This window comes from Electrophorus electricus, chromosome 3 (assembly GCF_041902795.1).
Source record: "Electrophorus electricus isolate QZ-2024a chromosome 3, ASM4190279v1, whole genome shotgun sequence".
Lineage (NCBI taxonomy): Eukaryota > Metazoa > Chordata > Actinopteri > Gymnotiformes > Gymnotidae > Electrophorus > Electrophorus electricus.
Genome location: NC_137499.1, coordinates 6,055,001 through 6,071,997, shown reverse-complemented (window position 1 = coordinate 6,071,997; position 16,997 = coordinate 6,055,001). Strand labels below are relative to the sequence as shown.

The 16,997-nt window shown below is 44.0% G+C and overlaps 1 protein-coding gene across 5 annotated transcripts in view; it reads right to left on the bottom strand.

Annotated features, from left to right (window-relative positions):
* Positions 1 to 651: 651 nt before the first annotated feature.
* Positions 652 to 16,997, bottom strand: part of adamts17 (ADAM metallopeptidase with thrombospondin type 1 motif, 17) — an 83,856-nt gene continuing 67,510 nt past the window's right edge. For 4 of the 5 annotated variants that reach the window (XM_035525689.2, XM_035525697.2, XM_081710025.1 and 1 more), the window contains 4 exons: positions 16,956 to 16,997; positions 15,764 to 15,916; positions 11,034 to 11,211; positions 7,395 to 10,079 (listed from right to left, as the gene is read on the bottom strand). The exon at positions 16,956 to 16,997 is cut by the window's right edge and continues 163 nt beyond it. In XM_035525689.2, the coding sequence (XP_035381582.1) occupies positions 9,928 to 10,079; positions 11,034 to 11,211; positions 15,764 to 15,916; positions 16,956 to 16,997 (525 nt within the window). In that variant the 3' untranslated portion in view covers positions 7,395 to 9,927. Of the gene's footprint in view, positions 1,155 to 7,394; positions 10,080 to 11,033; positions 11,212 to 15,763; positions 15,917 to 16,955 lie in introns of those variants that run through there. The other variant, XM_081710024.1, reaches the window with a different exon arrangement.

The following is a 16,997-nucleotide window of genomic DNA, read 5'->3' as shown; positions in this document are numbered from 1 at the left end:
TTCCAGCGCCTATTTCGACTCAATGGATTTAATTGACTATAAGCAAGCACACTGCATGGATCAGCACACATCTGAGTATAATATCAAACTCATAACTTCTGCATTATGTGTACAAAACACCAGTTAAAGCCACTGTGGGGAGACTGGTAATGACAACGATTCATCCAATTTAACACTAGCTGTAGTTATTCGACACAAGTCAGACATTAAATGCAAAAATCGGCGGTACAATAAAATGAACATTTTTCAGGAAATCAGTGATCAGGGTGTCCCAGAGTGACTCTCAGATGAATGTGAGCTCTTCTTCTTCAAACCTTTGATTATACAGTTTGATTGCTCCATCTGACGTCCTGTTTTATTCAGGAAGCCTATTGCATTAAGAGCGAGTGAGGTTTCTTTTAGTCACTACTTTGCAGTGTAGCTGTGAGACTCATTCCTGGCTGCAGCAGGCAGGTGCATTTTGACTGTTGCAACAACAGATAGTCAACTAACAGGCAGGTTCTTAAACTCTAGTCACCAATATTTACAGTTTCAAGCCAAGGCCAGGCCCTGGGTGATGCGCCCTGCCATTCTCAACAATACACTTAGGGCCTGTAATGAGATTATTTTTAGCTCTTACTTGTATCTATACACAGCTCACATACACCCATAAGAAAAAAAAATACTGAATTACAGAACACTGTATGTTCTTTATGTCATATCAAATCCCTAATGTCTTCTGTAATTATTTATAAGAAACTATAAGAACACATGAAATACATCTATGTTTTTACATTGTTTTAATGATCATAGACACTCACTTGCATGGATTCTGTTACAGCACAGTATAGCATATAGTGCACATTGGAGACCAGTATGATTACGCAGCATGCACTGGTCACCACTGCCCTGGAGACCAGTATGATTACCCAGCATGCACTGGTCTCCACTACCCTATCCAAAGTGCTGCCGTGAAGAACCGGCCGAACATTTGGACAGCAAAAGCCTTGACTCGACTTCACCAGTGTCGTTCATCCATTTCCCATGTCCCAACCACATATGCACCACAGCCATGTATAATGTAATAGTGTGCAGTGCGGGACCGGCGAAGGGCAGACTGTTAATGAATAAACCATCAGCCTTGCGAGCCTCAGTCTGGGATGACCAGGGTTATTCTGCGCACAGAAGCAAAAGAAAGATTGAAGTTGTTTATCATTGCCTTCCAAAAATGCTGACATGCTCAGCTCACAGAGAGGGAGAGCTATTCATCTGACCTGCTGTTCAGAGACTCCCTTTGCTTTTCTATTTTTCCAAAGTCCCACATCAGCCCTGTGTGTGTGTGTGTGTGTGTGTGTGTGTGCGTGTGTGTGTGCGTGTGTGTGTGTGTGTGTGTGTATGTGCGCTTGTGCTTCTTTGTACATGTCTCAGTCTGCAAAGCCCCTGGTAAGCAAATATGCCATCATCTGTCTGGCTAATTTCAAGCAGGTGTCTTCACCTGAATAAATGTTCTCGGCGGGAGTGAGAGGGAGGGACTCGGAGAAGAGGACATTACTCAGCACAGGCACACTCACCTTGTTTGAAGTGTAATAAACAGCAAGGCTTTGCAATGTCAAGGGACACTTTAGAGTTCAGAGCAGTCAGGGGTGTGTGTCTAGGGAGGAAGTCTGTTTTGTGTGAGAGTACGAGAGAGACAGTGTGACAGATAGATTGTTGCAGCTCAAAAATATTTTCTCATACAAGTAGAAAGACGCGGGCACCAGTGGTCTCTCATAAACCTCGGGCTCTCTCCGAGGACCACAGTGAAAAGAAGAAGTTCCATTTCATCTTGGTTTGTCACTGTCCTATGTGCCTTGTGGCCTTGGGGTGTAGACTGTGTGAATACCTTTTCTTTTCAGCAGCTGCCGCTGTAGTCAGCTGTTGGAAATAGCCTTAGCAGAGAGCATATTTATGAAGATATAAAACCCAATGTTAACGTCATTTGGATTCACATTTGATATTTATTTATCAAATCAGTTGCTGTGAATGAAGTGAAATTGAGAGAATGTTAATGACTGGTACATCTGTAATATCTTTTGTAGTGTGCTTGTTCGTGTGTGTGTGTGTGTGTGTGTGTGTGTGTGTGTGTGTGTGTGTGTGTGTGTGTGTGTGTGTGTGTGTGTGTGTGTGTGTGTGTGTGTGTGTGTGTGTGTGTGTGTGCACTCCCTAACCATAGAAAGTCTCTGTTGGCTTGATTACCACTCTGTGTTAGAATGCCATCTGGAGAGAGCAGCCTCTGATTGGCCTGGGTGTTCTCTCAGAGATTAAGACTAATTGCTTTCCACAAACGGCTGCGCAAGCACAACTTCTTAAAAGTATGCCGCATTCTAATTTCCCGTAATATGCAAATCAAACTCTCCATTTATTAACCCCTCAGATTCTCATCAGGGCCACTTTTTATGCAGCTTGTGTTGCTCCGCCTCCGTTTCATGTCAGTTGTTTGTCCCTCCACTCCTTACAGGATTGTTTCCTCCTGTGTTCAAATTCCCAAGATCACAACTCTGCAGCAGAAATAGATTTTGCTGTGTACAGGAAGGAGAAAACATGAGTTCATTTGTTGCCAATCTTAACCATGGTGTTACAATTACACATCATACTTTGTTGAGTAGCCAATCGATCTTTCAGGTCCTCAAAACCCTTTCCATGGTCTGAAATCTTTTGGTCATGGCCAGCCTATGCCTATTCAAAACATGTTTGGTTTGATTTCATTATGCTGCATTAAAAGGTCTGAAAGCCCACGTACAATGAACAACCTTGAGAGACTGAGACTATTGACTAGCTGGTTGTTCTGCACCAAATGGTGGCATTCTCCAGTCTAATGCACTGCATTTGTTCATCAGTCACATGGCTGCAACCTCTTATTTGATCAGGGATGAAAGAACACAAATTGCACTTCACCGGAGTGCTGTTATTATCAGGCCCATATTCCCCCCCGCACACTGCAAAGGTTCCAGTCCATCAGGTACTGGATGGCACAAGGTCAACTACCATCAGCATCACCAGAACAATGCGGGCCGCTTCATATCGGGTAGAAGCGATGGCACGTGCATTCACAGACACAGCATCCTTCACCATGGCGACGGGCTGCTATTCGAGATTAAAGTGGCCTGATCGTGATCTCGTAGCAATGGAGCGCCCCCCCCCCCCCCCCCCCCAACACCCTGCTCAGCTCAGCTCAGACTACACCTCCAGAAATCTGTCTGCTTTGCGAGGACAGACTGTGACCAGAGGTCCTGGGTCCATTTCCAGTCAAAGAGAACATAAGCCCCTACTGACTTCCCCCTAGTGCCTCCATCCCAGTATGTACATGGAGAAAGGATGACTGATGTTCTGCTGTTGAGTCCCATTGTGGTTAATGGTCTTGTAAAGAGTTCCTGCTGAATCAGTGTGAGAAAGTATTACCGGTGAAAGGTTTTATCAAGAAGTTACATCATTTTATAATGCCACAAAAATGTACATCCTCACATGAATCATTTACCCCATGTGGAAGACCTTAGACAAGGTCAGGTGTGGAGCTTAAGTTACTGAAATCAGAGTCAAGCTAAAATCTGCATAGTACACATTCTGCAGGATATGAGATCACTGTGCAGCCCTGCTGGTATGGTACATAATATTAATATTTATATATATTTACATAATATTTAGCAAAAGGAACTTAATGGATCTAGTGCACTTGTTGAATGAGAATGGATGTCCTTGTGTGGTATATAAGAGGCACACATGATGGAGAAAAAGGTTGTCTGTGTACACAAGGTGAGACCATATGGAGGAGGAAAACGGATTTGATTATTTTTGATGCAACAGAAAACAAAAGCAAAAACTAGAAGGTCCTGTCAACTGCTACAAGTGGATTACAGCAGCGGTAGTAAGGCTGTCCAGGCACATGGCGTAGTTTCACACTAAAGATGTGTCTGCTAAAGGTCACGTTGTTTTTGCTGTGTGGGGCTTCTTCCTCTGAGAGCTGGCGAATGAAAGAGCAGGCCTGGAGTTGACTCTTTGTCCTTTGAATGCCGCAAAGCCTGAATGTAAAAAAGGGAAACCTGAACTGGTTAAGCAGTGCTGAAATGCTTCTGAAACAAATTCCCCTATGGAATTCCCCCTTTACAAATGAGTCTGAAGTGTGGACAGGAAGGAGACCTCAGTTTAATTACCAGTTGTTTTTCTACTGCCTTTCCTAAATGTATATTAGTTATTTCTTGAGGCTTAATAAGGTTCTCTTATAAGTTTATAGCAAGTTAAAGTTAAAAGAAAAAATCTATTTCATTCATTGTTTGTTGCTAGTTTGCTATCTGGTGTGGACCAGAAGAGGACAGGTTCCCCTTCTGAGCCTTGGTTCCTCTCCTGGTTTCTTCCGTTTGCTTTCAGGGAGTTTTTCCTTGCCAACGTTGCCTTAGCTTGTGCATTCAGAAAAACCCACTGAAAGCACTGGGATCTGTCCAGCCTCTCTTCATGTTCAGGGTCAGATGCAACAACCTAGATGTCTTAACCAGGTTAGTGTACACTGTGTAAATGTCAGCTCATGCTCTCAGAAGGGCACGCTCACAGCAGTGTTCTTTAGCCCAGCTCTATTCACAGAAGAACAAAGGCAGATAAGGGAGCTTTGTCACTGGCTGCTTCAGTGTGAGATGGAGAAGATAGAGACAGCTTTCACGCTTTAGTTCAGCCTTTGGACAGCAACTGACCTACACTGAAGCTGCAGCCAGGCCCCAGATACAGTAAATGTTTGGCATATAGCCCCAGGTACAGTACATTTGTAGCTACAGCCATTTCCCAAAGCCCTTTGCATGTCATCACAGTGTCAATGAGGGATAGAGCATGCAGCATTCTGAAAATATGGAAAAGTATTTTCAAATCAGAATGCTTCTAAAAATAACTAAGAAATAATAATATTTATATATATTTAAATTTGACTAAATTTATTAACTTTTTAAATGACCAGAATGGTACATTTAATTTAAATTTTTTTTTTTTTTTGCAATACTATAATTTTAATGTATATAATTTAATTAACTTAAATCTGCATTCCACAAATGAAGTGATCTATATAAATAAGATTAGCATTATTATTGTAATTATTATTATTATTACTGTTGCTGCGTGATGCCCGTCAGAACCAGGCAACCCTCACAGATCACACACAACAATCCACAACGTAATCTCACTTCCTCATCCCAATCAAACGTCTTATTGAATTATCTTCTTCACCTTCATTGATCATCTCCTCCAGCCGTCTCTCATTTATCACCCCTCTATTTAATCCCCAAAGGTGTGGGAATCCGGTACGTCACACTGATGGGCCTTAGGCTTCTGTTAAGAGATTCTTTCTGCTGTATGTGTCAGGAAGCAACTTTACTTTTTCTCCGTGAAAAGGCCACCTTTGAGTACATCATTCTCGCCTCACTCCTGACTCCAACTGTCACATATTGCTGTTGCTATTTACACTCACCTCCTGCTTTGTTAGGTATCTTACAGTTGGAATATGTAGGTTTACATTTACATACTGTATATTATTACTACACACAGTCTGCCAGCTGCAATCTGTTTCTCACCTGTCAACTTCTCCCCACAACATTGACCAGATCTTATTTAGGACCTCTCTTCTCAGTATGAGTGGATGAGACCCATGTCAGTGCAACTGCTATGTAGAAATGTGTGAAAGTCAAATTTATTTATATAGCACTTTTTACAACACGTTGTCCCAAAGAAGCTTAACACATATTTGGCTCCAGATCCCTGATGAGCAAGCCAACAGTGGGAAGGAAGAGCTCCCTGGAGTGATTAAGGAAGGAACCCTGGGAAGACCAAGATGCATCAGCCGCACGGAAGCATCGAGGTTAGCACTGGTGCTCAAAAACTCACCTGTGGTGAAAAGCTGGAGAATGCGTGACATCAGATTACAGGCCAAAGCCTTCAGACTTGTGTACTAGTGCATTCAAGTCGTGAGTGCACAGTGTATTAGCAGTGTGAACAGTTGTCAGTAGGACCTGCAAGCAGTGTTCCAAAAAGAATCCAAAACAGACAAAGAAGGACTGTGACGTGGATTACATAATGGGCAGGAGAAGTTGACGAATTAATTGTGCGGTGTGCCTTATGCATTACAGTGCAAAGATTCTCTTAACGTTATATATGGCTACCAACTCATCAAATCCCTTCTCAGTGCTGTACCCACGAGATGGCCTTATTCGTCACAGAGAGGGACGTAATGGGCCCGTTATTTGATTGACTCAGGAGCGAGCGGCACCCAGCCTCTAATCTCTCACCCCAGATCCTGATCCTCCCCTTCTGCCCCTTTATTCGGATTCAGGCTCTTCACTCAGTTTAATTAAATTGGAGTCTGAGCTGTTGCTCGATGGTGAGGCTGAATTGAGGCAGAACTGAAACGCTCCTGCTAAGGAAATGGCCTCCGAATTAAATGAAAATGAAGTTCATCTTTCTGTCAAACTCGACCTGTGTCCAAAAGAAAAGAAAAGAAAAAAAAAAAGAAACTAGCAACAGCTGAGTAAAACAGAAAGAATAGTTGCCGTTTCAGTGGATCTGCGAAACATTAAACTGAATAGTCAAACACGAACAGTTTCATCCTGAATTTTGGTCCAGAATCATTTATCTCTTTAAAAAACGAGTTTTTACGGGAATGGTTCCAGTGTGTAGGACATTAATGCTCGCTATCGACTAAGCTCAATTACTTTTTAAAAAATGTATGTTTAGACATGCTTTACTGAAAGCAAACATTTCAGTCCTTTGTCAAAATATCAAATCGTGTTTTAACAAGATACCATGAAATCATTACTTTCGAAATTTATTTTTATTGTCTATATTTATTTTAATGCTGTTCCCTCACATGTTTACATGCTAATGTGAGCATGTGGAATATGGTTCGGGGTTGCAGTGGGAAACCACGAAGAATAACTGAATAATAATAGCAAACAGTCATAAAACCCACATCAGCATGACGGGAAATAAGCGCGTGAAGTGACGGTGACCTTCTCGCAGGCACCTCCGCCGGCACCTCGAGGCCGCGCCGACGGATTAACGGGCGAGGCCGACGGGCTGGGCCGCCGTTTGTCACGAGCGCGTTGGCGGCTCGCGCTAAAGGGAAGCCCGGGGCGGCGGGGACAGCCAACAGCATACAGAGCAGCGCCGCGGGACGCCGCGCGCCTGCTCACCGACAGGTGACGGCACAGTCTGGACACTCGCGTTTTACGCGAGATGCGCAACGAGCCCGTTTAACGGAGTTTTTAACATCATGCCTGAATCATGGTGTACCTTTAGAGCAAGGAAACAAGGCAAACTTTACGGAAGCGCCCGTGTGATAGAAACCAGTGGTTGCCTAGACGGCCTTTCGCCGCCTTTCACTATTTGAGAGAAAAGCAAAACACGTATAAGAAGATATTAATTTATTTTTGTATAAACATTTAAACAGTTTCAATTAAATCAGCACCATCAACAAATGCATACAGTGGCGGTTTATGTGCCAATTATGTGTGCAACTAAGACATACAGTACTGGAATATATACGCAAATCGGCACTATATCAGTAAATGAAGTGGCACCAAATAGCCTAATTCTGAAAATAAGAAGGCAGCTACGTTTCAGTATTAAATCATGACGTCAAAGAACGTGTGAAAATACATGTGAAAGTCGAAAGAGTCAATAAAAAACGAAGAAAAAAAAAGGTTAATTCCACAGCAGTGAAATTTGTCTATAGCACCACATAAACCCTGTATTGCCTGAGAAAACAGGGACCAAGCTATCTAAACACACACATGCAAACATGTATGTGTGCGCGCACGGACACACATAAACACAGACACACACACACACACACACACACACACACACACACACACGCAGAACAATGGGATGTTTCTGTGAAGCACAAACATGGAGTTGGAAGTTCACATTTTACACTGTCTTCAGTAACCCAAAGTTTTGCACCTGTTATTGAGATCCACTATAACCTGCTATAAACATGCACCACATACTGCAAAATGCCATTAAATATAAAAGGCATTGATAAATGCCTGATTCAAACCCTTGTGTCAAACACTGGTCAGGCGCTCACGGATTTGTTTACTGATTTGCATATTGTAGCATTTATATAATATTAGAACTGCAAAGGCCAAAATTGCAAGGATGATTAAAAACATATATTGTGCAGCCCTAATGCATACCAATTTAATAAACATTCAAAACATCATCCAGTAACCTAGATTTTTGACTTTAAACATAAACACATTGTGTGTGTTTCCTGAGCATGATGTCTTGTAGTACCTTTGCTCTCCTTGGACTTAAAATGTTAGACCTCAGGAACTTAATATTGAAAACACTGTTCCCTTAAATATTAAGTAAAGGTACATTTAGTAGAGTTTTAGATAAAAAATTTGGTGAAATATAAAGGAAAACAATATTGTGAAATAATGTTACAGAATGATAAACTGACCAGCGAGTTGGAAACATGTCAGATCATTAGAGGTTATATTTTTACTTTCTATTTTAGGTCCAGCCAGTTATGTGACTATTTGTGTGACTTGCAGCAAGCCTGATGTTCAACTAAACTTTTACATTTTTTAAAAATTAGACTGCCTTCCTTCACAAGCCTTAGAACAGACCAAACATCGGTATGTACGTTTTTTGCATGGTGACCACATCTTGAAAACTAAACCTCACTCAGTGATAGGTCAATAGAGAGCCTTTAAAAGCATCTTTTCACCCTTTCTGGACTCTTCCGTCACAAATCTGAGCTGGAATTTTTGTCTTTCTTGCATTCTCACCTGCAGATGCTACCACCTGTCTCCAGGGTATGAGGATCTCTGCTTCGGCTAGCTGTGACTGACAGCGTTTCCTGTTCCACCCTTGAAACACTGGTGATAACACAATGGCTTAGTCTGTAGGTAGCATTGTGCATTCACTTTTTTTTTTTTTTGCAGTTTTCTGACATACTGTTAATTCCTTAGCAGTCTTAGGGAACTTTCTAGCAAACAGCTCCAAAGAATTGTTTAAAATGTGTAAGAATGTCTAAAATAAGAAGAAAAAAAAAGGTGGTGGGTATTTACACGTATAGAAAACATAATCAGAGTGTATAGTCAGCAAACAGCCTCCACCGGCGTGGCCACTACATCTCTGTCAAGGCTCTGCAATGTTATGGAGGTGAGTATAATGTTTTTCTCCACCTCATACCGTAACCTTGTTACAATGTGACACTTTGCCCACCGGCTGTGCAAGCACCACGACAAAACTAATCCACGGCAGTACAGGACGATGAACAAGGTAGGTGTCATGTGCACAGTCAGAACAGCGATAGCAATAGCACAGAACTGCATAATAACATTGTGAATACAACCAAAAGGGTTCCTGATCGCACATCTTCTATGAGGGACTATATGGACCTCTTTAAGAAGTCTGGCGATGGTAGAGAGTGATGCTAAAACAAAAAAGGAGACAAGCTAAAAGTAAGAAAGAGATAAGGGTACAGGCTGATGAGTAGGAAATGACTACAGGAATGTCCTGTTGCCCAGTTCAGGGGTTAGTGGCCAACCAGTGGCTTTAAAAAAGTAACGCTAGCCAAACAGCTCTCCAAATCTCTTAGAGTGCCCATCTTATTGTACAACAGCCAAGCCGGTATGTTGAAGAAGTCATTTCTAATGGCCTCCCCTGATGTTAACTTTGGCTTGCAGCATAGCAATACGAAAAACCATAGACCTCGAGCATCCTTTTCAAATTACAACCTTAAAACCTCTTAAAACCCAGACTGAAAAATCTGTTGATTGGCCACTTCACTTGTTACTGCATTCAGAGTGATCTGATTCTCACTCCCAATAATCTCCAACAGCAATATAAACAGTGTAATTTATGACAGTACAAAAAAAGGACATAAAAACCAAGCTGCTATGGTTCCCATGGGGACGGGGCTCATTAACTCTTGCGGGGCGTCACACTGGCGTAAAAGTCTCTGCAGGTCTTGCAGCAGCGCTGATACCAGCGCATGTCCTGGCACAGGTTCTTGTCCCGGATCACCTGACAGTACACTGTCCACTGGTCCCCCGTGCACTTGTATGTCAGCGCCGCTGCCGGGCACAAGCACACAAAGACAGGGCACGTGGGTTTACAGGCACACGTGACAGCTGGGCACAAGCACACAATGACAGGGCACGTGGGCCTACGGGCACACGCGACAGCTGGGCACAAGCACACAACGACAGGGCACGTGGGTTTACAGGCACACGTGACAGCCGGGCACAAGCACACAACGACAGGGCACGTGGGTTTACAGGCACACGCGACAGCTGGGCACAAGCACACAACGACAGGGCACATGGGCCTACGGGCACACGCGACAGCTGGGCACAAGCACACTAGGACAGGGCACATGGGCCTACAGGCAAACGCGACAGCCAGGCACAAGCACACAACGACAGGGCACGTGGGCCTACGGGCACATGTGGCAGCAGAGCACGTGATCTTTTGGGCGCACGTGTCAGCAGAGCATAGCTGTGACAGAAGGGGCTATTCACGGCTGCTTTTAAAGCATCTGATAACATACGCTACACATTAAACTACCATTGTAACAGTGCAACTATAATTTATTTATGTGTAATGCACATAGTAACCATATGCAACAGTGCACTGTATTTATATAGATGCCAACTGTATCGATGTAAGCATGATGACAGTTGCACTGTAACTGTGGTGGTCTCAATGTAAACTCAAACAATGCAGAGGATTTTATTCCAATAAAAATGGCATTGAAATGAACTGAGAGCAAAACTGTGCTCAGCAAAGTGCAAAGCTACACTCTCTCATGTGGCAAATATTTGCGCTTGTGTCTTGTTCAAAATGTATTTTTCAAAATGTACATAATGCACAAAAAAATAGGGAATTGGGAAGACGCAAATTATTTCTACACGTTCTTCATTTCCTGAATTAAAGAATATAAAGGACAAGGACTGCAGCCTCCAACAGTGATGAACCTACTTAAACATATAAACATTTGCTTTTGGTGTGGGAAGTGAATTTCTTACCCAGCCTGGGAGAAGTGATGGTGTTGGCGTTGACTTTTTCGTTACAAGCCCCCTGGTGGCACTGTCTGTACGCTGGGGGCTTTAGGACTATAGGGCAGTCGCTGCCATGGCGACCCGTCACTCTGTGCATGCACTGGACCACTCTTGACTGTAGACCCCGCCCACAGGATGAGGAACACTAAGCACAGAGCAATCAAACAAGTCAATGCGGGCAATCGGATTGGAAATGCCATGGACTACATTGTAATGGGTGTTGCATCACAAGTTCACAACTTCAATGTCTTGTCACCCGTGTTCTACCTTAATGTGTTTATGACCAAGTTAACTGCTGAGAGGCGTAAAAAGACATAAGGTTGGGCATCATCATTTTAAAGTGCTAAAGCTCCGATGTCATCGACAGTTTCATCTTATTGCAGGCAGCGTTATACTGCTGTTTTCATTACCCAAACGTGGGGCACTTCAGTAAAACGGGGTCTCAGAGTTGGTTTCTAGAGGTAAACAGGCAGAAAAGCTCTCTCGGTTCCCTTTTAAAGAGACCTGGTGCGTGCTCCTCGAGCTCACGGCTGCTTCTCTCACGCGCAGCTCATTAGCTAATCCCAATGGGTTGATTCCAGTGCACTCTAATAACCCTGCACTTACTGGAACAGATTCGATGAATCGTACAGCTTGGCATGTCCAAGTGAAGATTAGTGGCTAATGATTTTTAGGCCGATATCATTTTGAATTTATAAAAACCTGTCATGCCTTTTGGCTATTTGTGAGCACATGAAAAATCCACTGATGATCTTAAACTGTTGTCACTCATTTAATTAATTTTTCATTGAGATGTCTTTCCTATCAAATCAGAATCACACACTATGACCAGAGACTGTAGAAAGCTGGTTAAAGACATTAAGTCTCTTTTATCTGTCCTCTCTCGTATGCCTCTATAGCATGAACGCAACATGAAACAGCCACAACTGGGACTAAAAGCTCTGGTTTAACATCCATTTTGAAGCTGAATGTACGGAAAACCTGCAACGTGAAACCTGAAACATTGTAGAAAACAATTCTACAAATTATATTTTAGGCTTTGGTGACTCAACTTGCTCATGAACTTCCTCATGAAGAGAAAACAAGCTAATTCATTAGACAGGGGAGGCCAAAAAGCTAGCACACTGTGTGACAAGCTGTATGGGTCAAACACCCTAACCCCATGACCCCCAACCGAAAACTGACGAACTGTAGAGACTAAATAAACTGTCTATCACTGTAGCCTATTACAGACTGCCCTGTCTCGGAGACGCTGACTGCAAAACTAAACAAATCGACGTCCAGGTCTGGGCCACGCCACAAGTGGTCCTGCCCAAATTCTTTTTATCGCTACCCAAATATTTCAGCTTCACAAGCCCCGACGGGCCAGCAAAAATCAAATCAGCACGCTGGCTCCGGCTCGCTGGGGGAACCTGTGCAAATATGTCGGAAGGCAGCCACTGGCTGTGCTGTCCGGCCGAGGAGCCCTGGGATGGGCGTGACGAGCACTACATCTGCCCCTCTGCTTCAGGAGCCACACCACGGAGCAGGCGCATAGTGACGCTGGGACCTCCGTGGGAATATTCCTAGCTCGGATCAAGGCCATCTTGGAAACGCTCACCCGACACTCAAATCCGAGGGATCAGTTGTTGGACTTGCGCGATTTACTATTAAATCGCTCGGATTCTGAGGGCAAAACACAAGTAGGAGGTCGCATAACTACCGTGTGTGAAGAAAGAAAAGCAATTTTGGCTGTTCGGTTAGACCATTTAGTTAGGATGAAAAATATTCCCTGAGAATAATATCCCGAGAGTGCTATGAAAACGCTCTCACTCGCTCGCTCTCTCTCGCTCTCTCTCTCTCTCTCGCGCTCTCTCTCTCTCTCTCTCGCTCTCTCTCGCTCTCTCTCTCTCTCTCTCTCCTTCTCTCTCTCCCTCTCTGATATGTTGTTGTTAACAGAAACTGTGCATGGCAACAGATGGGTTATGGTTTTCCATGCGCTGGCGACAACAGGTAGTCCTGTGCATGGCCCAAAAACAAGTTGCTTGCTGGGTGTAATGCAGTTGAATACAATTTGACGGTGGCCCAAACGAGTCCAGCCTGTTTCAATCTCCAATTGAGAAATGAAACCTCTAATAGTGTCATTTGCTGCCAGTACTCAAATTGTCTTTCACGTAATTGGAAAAAGATGACATTCGAAAACCAGCCGGGGAGCACCACATCCCCACTGGAGATGAGATCTCTCAGTTTGATGGGGCTGAACGCATTAAATACGGCTGTGTGGCTCCACAGAACCAGAGGGGCCTTGCCAAGCCATTCAAATTGGTTACCCTGTAAATCTACATGTGTTATTCCGTCTTGGTCCATGATCAGAATAATTTGTTTGGGCTCGTTAATATGGTTTGTTGAAGGGCAACATCTGTGTCAGATCCCTAGGCCTTGAGTTGTTGATTTAAAAAATAGTAATAAAAAAATGACGGCCATTTAAGCAGTAGACAGATGCACAATAGACCAAAAAAAAAAAAAAAATGCATATAAAAGACCGATATTTGAATAATTCTACAAGGCAACAAACTTAATTTATGATTCCTGTATAAAACCAGGTGGATGTTACAGAGCAGAGGTGACAAACCCTGTTTCTGGAGATCTACATCCTTCAGGAGTTCAGGTCGTGCCAAGCGATCTGGTCAGAAGGCACTGGTTAGCAGGATTAGGAGTATTAGATGAGGGTCTGACTAGCCGGTGGGGTGCGTCTGAGTCGCACGCCCATGTCAAGAGCCCCAAGGAAGATGTAAATCGCCCATTTCAACAACCCCCCCCGGAGATTTCTAGAACATGGCGGGAAGTGCAACCAGGGCCAGCTGATGGATCCAGCTGGCTGAAGACTCTGAAAGTCACCTGTGAAAGTGCGTATTAAAATACTGCAGAACCCAAATCTCCCAGCAGGCCAGGGGTGATGATATGTGGGAGAGGTTTACAGCGCTATAAATCTGGACGGGATCAGCATGTTTGATCTTCATTTAGGAATGTCCTGTCACTATCAAGGAGAGGTTCAAGCTTTACGTCAGGATAGAAGTAATAATACATTTCTGCAAATGCTCGTGAACAAATCAGTTATAAACATTCACCAACAACTTAATTAGCAAGACCAGCCATTTGCCTACTCTCACTGGTCTCTTTATTAAGTACATTTAATAAAAAAAAACTGCCTGGATGCATTTTAACCATACAATTACAGAACGCAGTCTGTCCACTGTCATGCACAATTTGTAAGCCACCTTATGCCTAATTCATTATGGGTTAGTTTTTTACCACAGGTCCTTGCTGGCTGGATATTATTTAGGCGACAGACAGCAATGAGCTGGTACCAGTTTATTAAGAACAGCCAAATTGCTGAGGTTTTGACACATATCTGTGTTACTGCAGGGTTAAGAGTGGTCTGGCACCCAAGAATCCGCAACCTACAGCTGTCTCCTGCTCAGAAACCCACCACTAATTAAGGGCTAGAGAATGGATTACAGAAAATATTGCATGGTACGTATGAGGTTTAGACTCATTTATAGGGTTAGGTGTAGGATATATATAGGCAGATAAGTGCATGTGGATTTGTCTCTAAGGCAGGACTAAAGTACTACACGAACAGCACATCAAACAGGAAGCAGTGAACCAGTGAAGGCAGGTGTGATGGGAAGCATTATCCAAATCACCCCTTTTTCCATTCCTGATCATTCAGCACCTTCTTTGCAACTGAGACCATCATAAATGATCATATAGTCAACGCTTCTACTTTGTTTTGGCTGCAGAATTTGAATGCAGCAGTGATTTAGGCTGCTGAACCCATCATGCACCAGGTGCCAGAGCAGTGAACACATCCCCACCCTCATGATCGCAATGGATTGGAAGGGTTGGGCCAAAGCCAAGACAACTTCTTGGAACAAGCTTAGCCCACCCCAGTACCAGGGGCCACACATACAGCACACCAGTCCTGACGCTCATATTAACATTACAGCTCTGTGACAAACAAACAAAATAAATAAATAAATAAAAACAAGCCTGAGCTGGAAATCGACTTTGGCTCTCCGCTCGCCTTCGAGTGTATGTCTCGGGGGCTCGGACACACCAGGCGCCAGCGATTCATAACATCTCGGCAATCACCGCGCTGTCACATCACCTGAATCATGAAAAGGGGACTGATTCTCCTTCTGGGGTAACAGTAATCCTGGAATTACCGGCCATTCCTGAGAGTTGTCATGACGGCAGACCGGCACGGAACATAGACCGTGTATTCAATAAAAATGAATAAATAAATAAATCGCATTGGCTCATACAAGGGCTACTGCTGGCTGCCAGCATTTCTAAATGTGCACATATGAAACTGTCTTTCACGGTGATGAAGTGTGCATGTGTTTGGACATGTGCTCCAGTGTTAGCAAATGTCTATTATGGGAATGTCCAACAGGGGAATTGTGTTGTTGTGTGGATATATTGCTGCTCCATAAAAGGCAGTTTTCTTTAAAAAAAAAAACAAACAAACCAGAGTCAAGTCAAAAGTTTTCCTTTCAGCGGCCGGGGTTACGGCTAGAGTTGGCTTTGGCAATTGTTGGCTCGGGTATTACACAGTTTAAAGGAAAATCCTCCTAAAAATAGCAATACGAAGTAGTAATACCCGTCTGTGTGTCCGTATGTACGTGGGTGCGTGTGTGTGTGTGTGTACGTACCTTTGACCAATCTCCAGTCTTCCATTCGTAGCACTTGGAGTAGTCCTCACAAGGTTCCTGTTGTGGGGGCCGAGAGGCAGAGTCACAGAGCCCCTGAGGGTTAGTGCATGTTACTGTCCTTTCCCTGGTGCCCCGCCCACAGTCTGACGAACACTAGAGGAGGACAGGGACAGGTGTGTATGAGGACAGGGGAGCATGTGGAGGGAGGAGGGAGTTATGGAGAGAGGAGAACATGGGAGGAAGAATACCACTCATTAATAGCTGCTCCCCTGTGGAGTCCCATTAACAGTTTCTTTCTGCTGGAAAAAGCATTTCCTAATGAAGTGGATATAATACATGGAGTCTGACATATATATAGAAAACAGAGAGAGGGATAGAGAGAGGGAGAGAGGGAGGGGAGAGAGGGAGAGAGGGAGGGCATGAAGAGGAAAGAAGAAACAGAGGGAACAGGAGAAGGGAGGGAGAGGGAAGCCAAAACTACCATACTGCCCTCCACAGGCCAAAACCTCACAGTTACAGTAGCAACGCACACACTCACACACACACACACTCACACACACACTCACACACACATGCACACACACACACACACACTCACACACACACACTCTCACACACACACACACTCACACACCCTCACACACACACACACACTCTCACACACACTCACACACACACACTCTCACACACCCTCACACACACACATGCACACACACACACACACTCTCACACACCCTCACACACACACATGCACACACACACACACTCTCACACACACTCACACACACACACTCTCACACACCCTCACACACACACATGCACACACACACACTCTCACACACACACACTCACACACACACACACACACACTCACACACCCTCACACACACACACACACTCTCACACACACTCACACACCCTCACACACACACACACACACACAGACACATACACGTGTGCACACGCGCATTTACAGTGCTATACACAGCTAGCAAGCACATGGAAACGTGCATATAGTGAGTATCTCATATAAGCACACCTCATTATATCTGTGCAACATCTAATCAGGAGGCCCCTACAAACTGATCTAATATCAACACATTTCACCGACACAGCCCGAGCTTCCAACTTTTAAAGTAAGAGAGTGTGTGTGTGTGTGTGTGTGTGTGGGGGGGGGGGTTCCGAGACAGACCATGGACCACTCAGACGCCTCCCAGAGCGTGAGGCAGTGGCG